Here is a 13,750-nt window from a genome sequence, read left to right on the forward strand (position 1 = left end):
CTAGTCAAATATGGGAAGTTTCTTTTGATAATAAGGTGCAACTCAGTTGCCAAAACAGGCAACACCCCCCCCCCCCAGAAGAAAAAAAAAATCTGAAAATAAAAGCGCAGTAAAACAAAACAAAACAAAAAATGAGGAATAGAGAAAATTAAGATAGAAACCAGCCCTACCCTTCATCATCCAGTTCCTCTGGAGCAATGGAAAGAATCTTTGGAGGGGGGGGGGGGGAGGAGGAGAAAAAAAACAAAAGAAACACATGTTTTACATTCAGAAACCAGCATGCCACATTGTAAGATAATATACTGCACTGTGAGTCACTGCTATAAGCATATATGCAGAATGATCAATAATAAAAAAAAGAACAGTGGCACGGCACACAAAATCTTACATTTAAACAGCAGCAACATTACCAAGTGCTTCAGAGAAGAAAAGTCTGCAAAACTCCCAAACTGTCAGCATGAATTCACAAATGTGAAAAGAGTCCAGAGACACCTCACACATTCCAGAGTTGACCACAGGTCACAGTAAAGAAATTGCTGAATCTAAGTGTGAGAGGTGTGCCTGATTACTTTGCAATATGCAACAAGGCAGTGAGGTTTCCTGCAAAAACACCACTTCTCAGTGAACTGTGAGGGAGATGGACTGGAAAACTGAAGCTACAGTTCTTAAACTCAACAGAAGAGCCCTGGGATTTTATAGGTAGGTCCAGGGGAAGACCTCTTGGAAGATGGGGGGGGAGGGGTAGGGCCCATGGCTGACTGGAGGGGGGACTCTCGGATGGGGGCAACCCTTCAATTGGACGGTTTTTGGATCAGAGATACCAGTGGGGGACTTATGGTTGAAAAGAGGCTATCAGTGGGAAGGGGGGAAGACTCACTGACTCCTTGATTGGCCCCTTTAAGAGGTTCCCGGGAGCACTGGGCCACAGCTTTGTTGTCCAGTGTTCCCAGGATGTTAGAATAATGCTGCTTATGAGGTTGACTGCAAACAGCATTATTGATATACCATGAGAGCAACCTCTGGCACTCAGCTACTGCCAGTTGCTGATTCCCTCTATAAATCAAGATGCGGTAAAAGTCCAATTTCTGCTGCACCTTGATAACTTCCCTCTATTGTTCCATTGGTACCCAGGTGTAACTTACATGAGCTGTGCGCTGCAAGTTGGAAAAGTGCACATCTGGGATAAAGAGAACCGGCTGAGTGTCATGATCGAGGAGTGGCTTGAAAACAGTGATATCAGTTCGTTTATGGGATGGAAGCAAGGGCACTTTCACATCTGAAACTGAAGAGAAAACTAATTAGAACCCAAAGTGATACAGAGGGGCATTTTCGATATGACGTCTAAGTCTGACTTTAGATGTTTTGCAAAAAATGTCCAAAATCTGAATAAGAAAGAAGGTCATTTTCAAAAAAGAAAAACGTCTATCTTTTGTTTTCGAAAATACTGTTTCTAACAAGGTTTTGTGCTTTGGACATTTTGTTTTTTGGTCCATTAAAAAAAAAAAAACATGTCGACGTAGGGATGTAGGAGGGACCAGCATTTTTAGTAGACTGGTCTCCCAGACATCCCAGGAGATAAAAAGGCACCCTAGGTGGCACTGCAGTGGTCTTCAAAAACATACTCCCAGGTACACATCTCACTGTTGCTCCCTTGTCTGCTGAGCCCCCCAAAATCCACTGCCCACAATTGTACACCACTGCAATACCCTTATAGGTGAAGGGGGCACCTATATGTGGGTACAGTGGGTTTCTGGTGAGTTTTGGAGGGCTCATAGTTTCCCCCACAAATGTGACAGGCAGAGGGAAATAGGGACCAGAGTCCCCGACTCCATGGTGCACAGCACTGTACTGACCACTACACTACTCCAGGGACCTGCATGCTGCTCTAATAGACCTGGCTCTAACATCTGAGGCTGTCATAGAGACTGCTAAATCATATTTGTATTCACATTTGTCGGGGGTGGGAGGGGGTCAGTGACCACTGGGAGGGGGGGGGGTATTGGGGAGTCACCCCTGACTCCCTCCAGTGGTCATCTGGTCATTTAGAGCACCCTTTTGTGCCTTATTCATTATAAAAACAGGTCTAGCTTAAAACATCTTAGTTTTAGTCCTGGACACTTTTGTTTTGTTCCATTGAGGCTGAAAAACTTCTAAGTGTTAGGAATGCTCAGATCCCGCCCTTAACACACCCCTGACATGCCCCTTTGTGATTTGAATGCGCTACTGACGTATTTCATAGAAAAATGTCTAAAAATTGGTTTTGAAAATATCAGTTTGGACATTTTTGTGAGAAAAACATCCAAATGCAGATTTATGCCACTTTTTGGACGTTTTTCTCTTTTGAAAATGAGCTCCACAGTAACACAGTTCACCAGCCAATAATCAAATCAGATTAGGAAAAGTCATAGTCAATCTGCACAATTTTCAAGAAACATTGCCTTAAAGTTGGCTTTCCAGCCTAGTTTGTGTGTATAAATAATTTATTTTGTTCTGTTCTTGATTTTATGGGTGGGAAGAAACATCTGAGGTACTGGTGCAGGGAGGAGAAAGGAAGAAGGGGGAACAGCACAAGGAAAGGTTTTCAAGAATGGGGTAGGAGACAGGAAATAGTTGAGATGGAGAAGACTAGGGGCAGAGGACAGGAGTGAAGGGGACCTGGAAGGTAAGGGAAGATTCTGGGATTGGGGATGAGGGAGGAGAAAGAAGAGAGGAAGAAAGGAAGGTTCAAGGATTGGAGTGAAAGAGATGTCCTTTTCTTGGCTCCAGCCCACCTCCTCCTCGCATCCCTACCCTTCTCTTGACATGCACACACATCACCAGTATCCATTTCCTCACTCATGCATACTCCAACCCAGGCGCCTCTGGCACCACACCCCTGTCTCTCAGATACACACATCCAACCAATCCTGTCTTTCGCACACATATACACCCATCCTTTCATCAGTCCCCTTTCTGTCACATATGTATCTCAATACTAATGCATTCTCTCACATCCCTCTCCCTCAGGCCAATTCCCTCGCTTACTTCCCCACTCTCTTTCTTATACCACCCAGCCCATCTTCCCACTCATCTCCTAGTCCATTCCCTTCTCTTACCCTATCATTCTCTCATCCCTCCCATCCCAGTCAATCTCTTCTTTCATCCTGTTCACCAGCCAACCTAGCAATGAAGAGGAAGAGGGGAACAATAGCCACTATGCCCATTTCCTCAGTCATCAAGACTCAAAACTGTGCTCTGAACTGTGTGGCATGAGGTGCTGGATGGGGCAGTGGCATAAATTCTGTCCATGTAGCCTCCGTAGTGCAGTGGAGGGGTGGGGGGAGGGGAAGAGAGGATGATCAAGAAGGAAAGGAGACTACTCGTAGCCACCGGCCCTGTAGATCAGCAAATCGTTATCCATTTGTTTCACTAGAGGAGGGCCATTACCCCCAGGTCTTTGGAGGGGCATGCTGGGTACCAGAAATCTGAACTTAGACCACTGGAAAGGGGCTGCAAGTACCTTCAAGCTCTGTGAGCAAACTGAAAATGCCCCCCCCCCCCCCACACACACACACAGACACATATGAATGATCATGTCCTCTAGCCCTTACAAAGTTTCACGCTTGAACCACTCTAGTCTGCATGTTTTTTTTACATGTATGTAGTGGAAAGGCTCTTGAGAATCATGTTTGTACGCTGCTCTGGATAAGGGCAAAATATAAATTACAATAAATGAAAAGAAATGAAAAAAAATGTTTAAGTCCAAAGCCATGCAGTTTACTATCACCAATTTTAAAGAAACTATAATAATTGAAAACTGTAATATAAATTCAATCTGTCCCCTTGTTTTCAGTCATAGAGACACAAAAATTGCCTCCAGAGGTTAAACTGGAGCCTTGTATATTTGTGAGCTTACACACAAAGCCACCAAGTAATATTCTGCAACGTAAAATGATCCAATGGTTTCATTTTTAAGTGCAGCCGGGCTTCTCTTTACTTACAAGCATTCAGCTGGGAGCTGGGGTCAGCACACTTGCCTTTTCTTTTGCTTTGTTTTCGTTCTTCATCTCTTATCTTCCTCTCTGCACCCTGCCAAACAGATTTTTAAATTTAGCATTGTCCTCATCACTGAAGGATAAACCTGTCACCCTTTTCTGAGGTCAAGTTTGAAGGCTGATCTCTGGCCAGTCAGGGGCAACAACATGGGTGCATTGCCTCATGTGGATGCAGTCCTAAAATCTGTACCTCTAATTTCCTCACGTCAAACTAAAACATAAAGCCCTTCTCCCTTGTTGCTATTCACTACCTCGAAGTGAGAAATGTGTGCAGCCATAGGGGGGTTATCTCAAGGTCAGGGTACATTAAAAATATTATGGAGAGGCTCAACCACAAACATTCAAATCATCACAGTGGTCCATGTCATGATAATATCACAGCTAGACTACTGTAACGCCCTGTATGTTGGGCAAACCAAAAAGAGTTAGCATCAGCTCCAACTAAATCAGAATGCTATAAGAACAACTGAAGTTTACAAATGGCATCACATCACACCCTTCCTACAAAATCTGTGAGCTATCAGTAACCTACAGGACCAAATGTAGGACCAATGTCAGATTTTCAAGTCTCTTAGACCAGGAGTGGGCAACTTTTATACAGAGAGGGCCTCATGAATGTCAGTACTATTCCTAGCAGGCTATAACATTACTTAATGTCAGAACCGGAAATGCCTAGATCTCCTTAGACCTTCTGTGATACATAACTAAGTAAAATTTAACTAAAAACAATAGAAATAAACTGCTAGAATGGCTACTCTGAAAATATTGGCGAAATCCAGTATTTAAAATTGCCAAAACTCTGCTTAATGGTGTATTCTGTTATATACTTCCTACAGTCCCATGGGCCGCAGGTTGCCCACCCCTGCCTTAGACAAAATGGGCTAGAGAACTTCAAGGATAAATTAGCCCTCTACATGCCTTTGAAGAATCTAGGGTCCTCTCAAGGAGCATCACTATCTGTACCCTCATCAAAAGAAATTACACAATGTGACATCTGCCATCAAACTTTCTCAGGAGTAGCCCCCACACTCTGGAACTCATTCCCATAGAAGCTAAGCCTAACTAAAAACTATCTCAACTTCAGGAAACAGGTGAAAAAGCCTGGGTCTTTTTCCAAGCCTTTAAGACATGTGGCATCTGGACTAACTTGCCACACATCGTGTAACTAAAGATTAGTACCACATACCTGATTCAATCTAGCCACATATCTGTTTATTCTAATAATTCTGTTCTACCCATCTTTCTTGGAGTGGAGGAGTAGCCTAGTGGTTAGAGCACCAGTCTTTTTTTTTATCCAGAGGTGGCCAGTTCAAATCCCACTGCTGCTCCTTGTGATCTTGCGCAAGCCACTCAACCCTTCATTGCCTCAGGTACAAACTTAGCTTGTGAGCCCTGCAGGGACAGTGAAATGATCAGTGTACCTAAATGTAACTCACCTTGAGCTACCACTGAAAAAGGTGTAAGTAAAATCTAAATAAATAAATATGTGCCTACGGTAGTTATTTTAGAAGCTCTATTCTTATTTTGGATGTCTGAAAACTGGCATTTAGACGTCCATATCGCATGGATGTCTAAATCTCAATTTTACAAAGGCAAGGATATGGACGTCTAACACTGCAGTGCGCCCATATGGCAAGCGGGAGTGATCTGGGCATGTTCTGGGTGGACTAGGAAGGGGCCAAAATAGGGATGTCCAACTCCGATCACAGAAGGGGAAGGGATGTCTGTGTCTAAAAAGATGGACATTGTTATTTAGACTTAGTACTTGTCACGTTGCGCTGATCGAGCAGCTGTCCACAGGAAGGATTAAGGCACGAGACCTCCTTAATACCCCAGTGGTTGCTGTCCCCTCCCTCTCCCCTGAGTGTGAAACCGACAAAGGAAACCAGGCTTTATGTCAGCTTCAGGCATTATGAACATTCTTAAAGCACTACGCAGGTCTGAGGAGTACCGTGTTTCCCTGAAAATAAGACACTGTCTTATATTAATTTTTGCCCCCCAAAATGCGCTAGGTCTTATTTTCAGGGGCTGTCTTATTTTTCGGGGAAACATCGGGGTTGGATCGGGGTTGGCCTGCCCCCCCCCCCCCCCATTGCTCCCGGAACTAACCTTAAACGCCTCCTTTCACCTTCGCAGCAAGCAGCAGCAGGGCAAGCCACTCCTTCCTTCCGTGTCCTGCCCTCGCCTGACGTAACGTCCACGAGGGCGGGGCATGGAAGGAAGGAGAGGTGTGCCCTGCTGCTGCTTGCTGCGAGGGTGAAAGGAGGCGTTGAAGGTTAGTTCCGGGAGCGACGGAGAGTGGGTGGAGGGGGGGGAGGCCCAGGGGCGGCCTTGTCCGGCTCTCGGCGGCCCTGCTTTCAAACAAAAATTTGCTAGGTCTTACTTTTGGGGGAGGCCTTATATCTACCAATTCAGGAAAACCTCTACTAGGTCTTATTTTCGGGGGATGTCTTACTTTCAGGGAAACAGGGTAGCCTAACAGTTAGTGTAGTAAATTAAGACCTAAGGAACCCAGGTTCAAGTCCCACCTTAGCTCTTTATTATTTTTTTTAATTGTGAGCCCTCTAAGGACAGGAAATTATGTACTGTACTTAAATATAAAATACCTGCAAGCTTGAAGGCTATTGAAGTGGTGTACATTCAGGTACAGTAGCTATTTTTCTGTTCCTGGAGGGTTCACAAGTTAAAAAAAAAAAACAACAAAACAAAACCCAATCACAAACAGCTTAAGTGGAGTTTCAACCTTGGTCCCAACTCTCAACCCACTGCTCTAACCATTAGGCTATAAGATGGATGTTCCTATGCTGCCACACAGATGTCCATGTCTCGTGCTTTCCCAGTTCATTTATTTATTTATGACATCTATATCCCACATTATCCCAAACAAGTTTGCGTTCAATGTGGCTAACAATAAACATTTGCAAAAGTATTAGAATAAGTAGTAATAATACAATACACAAATTTCACTACTATTGAATAACAAGAACAGGGTTCCAAGTATGCCAAGAGCTAACAATTACAAGTGTAAGAGAATGTGGTACAAGCAGTTAGCTTTGGATAATTTCCTAAAAGTCCATAAGGGAAGGGAATTGATATACCACCTTTCTGTGGATTTTGCAACTACATTTAAAGCAGTTTACATAGTATATAGAGGAACTTATTTACACCTGAGGCAATGGAGGGTTAAGTGACTTGCCCAGAGTCACAAGGGGCTGCAGTGAGAATTAAACCCAGTTCCCCAGGATCAAAGTCCACTGCACTAACCATTAGGCTACTCCTCCATTATTAAGATGGACTTGGGAAAATCCACTGCATATTCTGGAATAAGCAGCATAAAATCTGTTTTGCTGTTCTGGGATCTTGCCAGGTACTTGTGACCTGGATTGGCCACTGTTAGAAACAGGATACTGGGCTTGATGGACCTTTGGTCTGTCCCAGTATGGCAATGATTATGTTCTTATGTTAAATAAAAATGCTTTCAACAGCTTACAAAATAAGAGGTAATTGATAACTTATCTTAATGAATTAGGAAGAATTCCATATCTTCATACCTTGATAAGTAAAGACTGCATTATGAATAGATTTATAATGAAGCTTTATACAACTTGGGTAATAAAGGGTGAGATAGTCCCTAGATGTAGGAAAAGCATTTCATAAAGGCAGTTCTATCAGGTTTTGCATGTAGCAAGGTAATAAATCATACAAAATTTGATAAACAAGTACATAAAGTTTAAAGGTAATCTGAGAATTTATTCGAAGCCAATGTAATTTAGCCAGGAGAGGAGTTGCCTTGATATAAAGAGGAACTTTACAAACAAGATGGGCAGCGGTTCTGTGATGATTGAAATTTCTTAACTAAAGAGTACTTTAAAACTGAGTAAACATCATAACAATATTCAAACTTAGAGAGTCCTAGTGATTGGACCAAAGAACAGAAGATTGAATTCAGAAAGGAAAGTCTCAATCGCTTCAGCCTCCACAATGTATTAAAGACACTGGATAGAAGAACATAAGAATAAACATACTGAGTCAGACCAATGGTCCAGCTAGCCCAGTATTCTACTTCCGACAGATGCCAATCCAGGTCACAAGTACCTGGCAGAAACCCAATTAGTAGCAACATTCCATGCTACCAATCCCAGGGCAAGCAATAGCTTCCCTATGTCCATCTCAATAACACACTATGGACTTTTCCTCCAGGAATTTGTCCAAACCTTTTTTAAATCCAGATACGCTAACCGCTGTTAACACATCCTCCAGAAGCGAGTTCCAGAGCTTAACTATTCTTTGAGTGAAAAAATATTATTCCTATTTATTTTAAAAGTATTTCCATATAATTTCATTGAGTGTCCCCTGGTCTTCGTACTTTTTGAAAGAGTGAAAAATCGATTCACTTCTACCCATTTTATACCACTCAGGATTTTGTACACCACCTCAGTCATATCTACACTCACCCATCTCTTTTCCAAGGTGAAGAGCCCTAACCTCTTTAGCCTTTCCTTATATGAGAGGAGTTCCATCCCCTTTATCATTTTGGTCGCTCTTCTTTGAACCTTTTTATAATTCCGCTATATCTTTTTTGAGATATGGCAACCAGAATTGAATGCAATACTCAAGGTGAGGTCGCACCATGGAATGATACAGAGGCATTATAATATAATATCACCTTAGACAACTGAGTTTCAAATGACAGATACTAGTCCATAGTTATATCTAAGATTTTCATAGTAGTAACTAACAGGTAAGTCATATTAGCTATAGCGAAGTTCCTAATAGCGATAGGGTGAAAGGGATAAGTCAGGATTAGGAACTTGGTTCATAATTTGGATGTTTCAGTTTGTAAAATGGCTGTTCATTCTGGATGTTTGAAGTATATGAACGTCCATCTCGCATATATTTTAGAACTGAGATGGACGTCCATATTCTGAGTTGGACATTCTTTCTAAAATGCCATTCCACATGTCTCAATTGCACTTGCTCCCTGCTTATCAAGATGTTGCATTGCATTGTATTGACATTATGGGGCTGGTATTCATACAGTAGGAGTTAGCTGGTCTGCCTCCCTTGGTTGGTGTTGAGCCTGGATATTCAGTGCCAGACTGTTTCCAGTGATCAGCACTGAATATCCGTTTTATTTTTGGCCAGTTTCAACCTAACTGGCCAAGTCAATATTCAGTGCTGGCTGGTTAAGTTGAAACCAGCCAAAAATAAGCCTGCTATTGCAGCGGCCTAATTTGGCTGCTAAACTTACCCAGCAATGCGCTGAATATTAGCGGATAGCCAGCTATATTACTCGATATAGCTGGTTATCTGCTAAGTGCTGACCAGGTATACTTAGTGGGAGATAACCGGCTATCTCCCACTGAATATTCGCGGATAGTCGGTTAAGTGCTATTTAACTGACCAGGAGCCGTTCCTGGTTGGTTAAATAGTGCTGAATATCGGGTGGTATGAGTATCATATCTATATTATTTGATTGAGCTCTAATGCATGCCTATTAAGGTGTGTCATTTGTATTATGTTGACATTGTGTTTATCATGTCTCTGTTACATGTTGCCTACCAATCAGAAATACAACCGGATCAACACAAACATATCTAAACCTCCACTACCCAAGCTGCAAAGGACTCAAATACAAATCAACTCATGCATCCAGCTTTTCCTACATAAGCTCACAACTATGGAACGCATTACCAAAAGCCGTGAAAACAACATATAACCACCTAAACTTCCGGAAATCACTAAAAACTTACCTGTTCAAAAAGGCATAACCTACCAACCCAACTTAAATGCCTGAACCCTGCAACACTACAAAACCAAAGCACGTAATGGACATAACGTAACTCTTCCTCTATACGATTCCCTAATATGTCTGTTCCACATGAACCTCATTCTACCACAACATCACTGTGTAACTGTTTATACCAGAATTGGTGAACGCCTTTATGGTACTATGTAAGCCACACTGAGCCTGCAAATAGGTGGGAAAATGCGGGATACAAATGTAACAAACAAATAAATAAATAAATAAATAAATTAAAGCGTTTTATTTGTATTGTGCTGCCTATTATGATGTAACAAAAGAACAGAGTGAGGCAGATCCAAAGAGGATAACAAATATAAAAGTCTATATTATAAAAGTCATAGAAATGGCCCGGCATGGCCGTGTTTCAGTACAAAGGCCTACCTCAGAGGTCAATCAAATCTGTCAAGTTGTAGTAAAGAAATTTGGCTTAAAAAAGATATTAAAATCCTGGCTGTATGAAACATCGTGTCTTCCCAAATGAGAAACCGCTCTGCGATGCAGTAACGTCTTACTGGAAAACCAGTGACGTGATAAATGTATCATTTGTACCCTCCTGATATTTATTATATTTCTCTTATATGACTATTCTGCTTTGCTGTTGTGTATTTTTTTCTGACATGGTATCATGTTACTCCTATTCTTAGGATTCAATCTACCTGTCTCCAAGTTTACCTCATTGATCATATTTATGCATGTATTTGGTCATTTTATTATTGTTATGCTGTTGACAAAATTGTAAGTTTTATGTCACGCTCTACTGCTGTACAACACCTTGGATGAATCTCTTTAAGAAGGCAGTTAATAAATCCCAATAAAAGAAGTCTGCAATTCATTGTTAGATGTCCATATCCTGCCTTTGTAAAAATGGGATTTACACATCCATGCGACATGGACATCTAAATGCCAGTTTTCAGACATCCAAAACAAGAATAGAGCTTCTGCAATTCAAGGATTCAGCCTGCTCTTTCTGTTAGTGCTTATGTCGCTAGAGTGGGGATAAGAACTCCCTGCCTTGCTCTATAAAGAGCACCATTTCCTCCCCTAACCCCCCCCCCCCCCCCCACCCACCCACCCACCCACCCATAAGGGTTCATACATAGGCAGGAAATCTGCTTTTGCATTCAGTTTCCAAGACAGAAAAACAACAGGTAGGAAACAGCTTCAGCAGAGTGAGGCAGAGAAAAGAATAAACTGCCTTCACAATGAATTTTGTGTGTGAAACACCCTGTTCCTGATCTTTTAAAATGGCATTTGTGATACACACAGCTGAGATGAAAAGGCTTTGATGCCATCAGACTGGAATGTTTCCTGCTTTCCGCCTGTGATGCAGGGGATTTGGCACAGACCACAGGATAGCATTCTCAGAGTTCCCACTGACAGCTTGACTCATAAAGGCTTTGCTCTCTCTCTCTGTGTCTGTGGGGAATGACTGATAAATCAGGGGCCCAATTATAATTACCAGTCTTAAGTAAAAAACAAAGGATCCAACTGAACAGGCGCCTTTCCTGGCTATTACAGTGCATCTCAGATGCCTTCAGAAGCACAAAGCTAAAAATGAATCTATTCCAACCACCTACACTGTCCTGCCATGTCCCTGCATCGTCTGGAGTCTCTTAAAGCTATCTCAACCACTTTTCTCATGTTGTTTCTATTTGGTATAGGTGAAAGACATTAGAAAGCCATCTCTCCATAAGCCAACCAGATTGTGGTTCAAGAAAATATGTATCTGGTGCTGCCTTTTTTTTTTTTTATTGTATTTTTCACCTAGCGCTCTCATTTCTTCCAGCTCAGTTGAGCCAAGAATCTTCATTTGTAATATCTGGGGGAATTTTCCCCCTATTTTATCTCTCTACTTTGCCCCCCATCTACCCATGCTGCCTTGGGTGAATTTCTTCAAAAAGGCAGTAAATAAATACTAATAAATAAATAAACAAACAAACAATATATATACTTTAGTGGAGAAATAGTCTAGTGATTACAGCATGGGTTCTCAACCTAGTCCTCGGGACACATCGAGCCAGTCAGGTTTTCAGGATACCCACAATGAATATGCATGAGATAAATCTGCATGCACTACCTCCGTTGTATGCAAATCTCTCTCATTCATATTCATTGTAGGTATCCTGAAAACCTGACTGGCTAGGTGTGTTCCGAGGACTGGGTTGAGAACCACTGGATTAGAGCAATGGGCTATAACTCAGGGAAGCTAGGACCCAAATCTTGTTTCTCCCAATGATGCTCCTTGTGACCCTTAGACAAGTCACTTCATTGTCCATTGCTCAGGTGTCCAACCTCAGACCTCTAGGGCCGCAATCCAGTCAGGATTTCCCAAATGAATATGCATGAGATCTTCTTGCATGTACTGTCTCCATTATATGCAAATAGATCTCATGCATATTCATTAGGTAAACCCTGAAAACCTGACCTGGCAAGGGATGAGGTTGGACACCCCTGCTCTAAGCTGTGTTATGGTAGCAATTTGTTATTTACCAGTAATGCAGCTTAAGGCCAAGAATTTTACCAAAAAACACATTAACTAACACCCGGGCATTCCAGGTGCTCCATGAAGTCACAAATAGGCGGACAGAGTGGGATTATGCAACTTTACTTTTGGGGGATCAAACCCTTCTAGTAGCCCAGGGCCTTACTAAGCCATACAGGAGATTCATATATATTTCACTCTTACTGATAAAGAAATCCATTCTACTATTCAGGACATCCCCGGAGAGTATCCCAGTTGATGTGTGGTATACCAAGATGAGAACAGTTGGTGAGAATGAATGCCGTATTTATTCTACTTCAGCAAAGCTTGTTAGCAAACAGTATCACAGCCTATGGACAGGTTTAAAAGTGTTACCTTTAAAGGGGAATTGAGGGGGGAGGGGTAGGGAAGGGTAGAGGGGCGGCGAATGGGGTGTGGATGCTGAGTTATGGTATGGGTCAAAGTGGTTAGATTGGAGTATGGGTGAGGGGGACGGGTTGGGGAGGAGGATAAAAATGGAAAATGCAGTATGTAGTGTGAGCCATACAGGTGGTTTCTTGTTCAGATAGCCATAAAGGTCCAAACTGTTGTTTCTGATTTAGTATATTTGCACAACTGGAAGCTTTGGATACTTGTGTGCGAACACTGTTGTATTGTGTTTATGAAAATTAAAAAAAAAACAGTTCATTATTGAACAAAATGAACAATATAACTTGTGGTAGATTTTGCAAGCCGCATTATTCACTGAACATTAATACCTGAGGAGGTGTTAACTTTTCCTTGGAAGTATGAGCCTGCTAATGTGTGAGCCGATGCTCCTGGGGAGCAACAGAAAGGGGCTGGCTGCGACTGTGAAAATTAGGCCCCCCCCCCAAACCTGACCCCATTAAAAAAATATGAACTCCCATCCCATTACCTCTGCAATCCATTTGTCAAAGATGAACATTGTCTCCCCTGGTCCCCCTACCCTGATCTACTTGTCATAGATTGGGGGGGAGGGGCAAATGGACACCAAAGCTCCATAGACATAAAATAGGCAAAGGACAGAATAATAAGTCAATAAAACTAATCAAATCAAATTTGACCTTTAATGTGACGTTTGGAGAAGATGACAGTTTTATGTGGGAGCTGATCTGTGAGAAGCATTGGACAATAGTGTGGTGTAAGGAGCTATGGACCACACTCTCCTACATCATATAGAAACATAGTAAATGACGTCAGATAAAGACCTGTATGGTTCATCCAGTCTGCCCAACAAGATAAACTCATTTTAAATGGAATGTGATACTTTATATGTATACCCGAGTTTGATTTGTCCTTGCCATTCTCAGGGCACAGACCGTAAAAGTCTGCCCAGTCTGCTCTTGAACTTTCCATATCTATTCAGTTACGATCAGGGCATAGACCATAGAAGTCTGCCCAGGACCG

The 13,750-nt window shown here is 42.1% G+C and overlaps 1 protein-coding gene across 5 annotated transcripts in view; it reads right to left on the bottom strand.

Moving 5' to 3' along the window:
* GRHL1 (grainyhead like transcription factor 1) overlaps positions 1–13,750 on the bottom strand; it is a 169,443-nt gene that overhangs the window by 13,857 nt on the left and 141,836 nt on the right. For 4 of the 5 annotated variants that reach the window (XM_030198874.1, XM_030198876.1, XM_030198877.1 and 1 more), the window contains exons 10-12: positions 3,981–4,068; positions 1,143–1,282; positions 171–208 (exon numbers count right to left, since the gene is read on the bottom strand). In XM_030198874.1, coding sequence (XP_030054734.1) covers positions 171–208; positions 1,143–1,282; positions 3,981–4,068 — 266 coding nt within the window. The remainder of the gene's footprint in view (positions 1–170; positions 209–1,142; positions 1,283–3,980; positions 4,069–13,750) is intronic. The other variant, XM_030198875.1, reaches the window with a different exon arrangement.

This window comes from Microcaecilia unicolor, chromosome 3 (assembly GCF_901765095.1).
Source record: "Microcaecilia unicolor chromosome 3, aMicUni1.1, whole genome shotgun sequence".
Classification (NCBI taxonomy): Eukaryota; Metazoa; Chordata; class Amphibia; order Gymnophiona; family Siphonopidae; genus Microcaecilia; species Microcaecilia unicolor.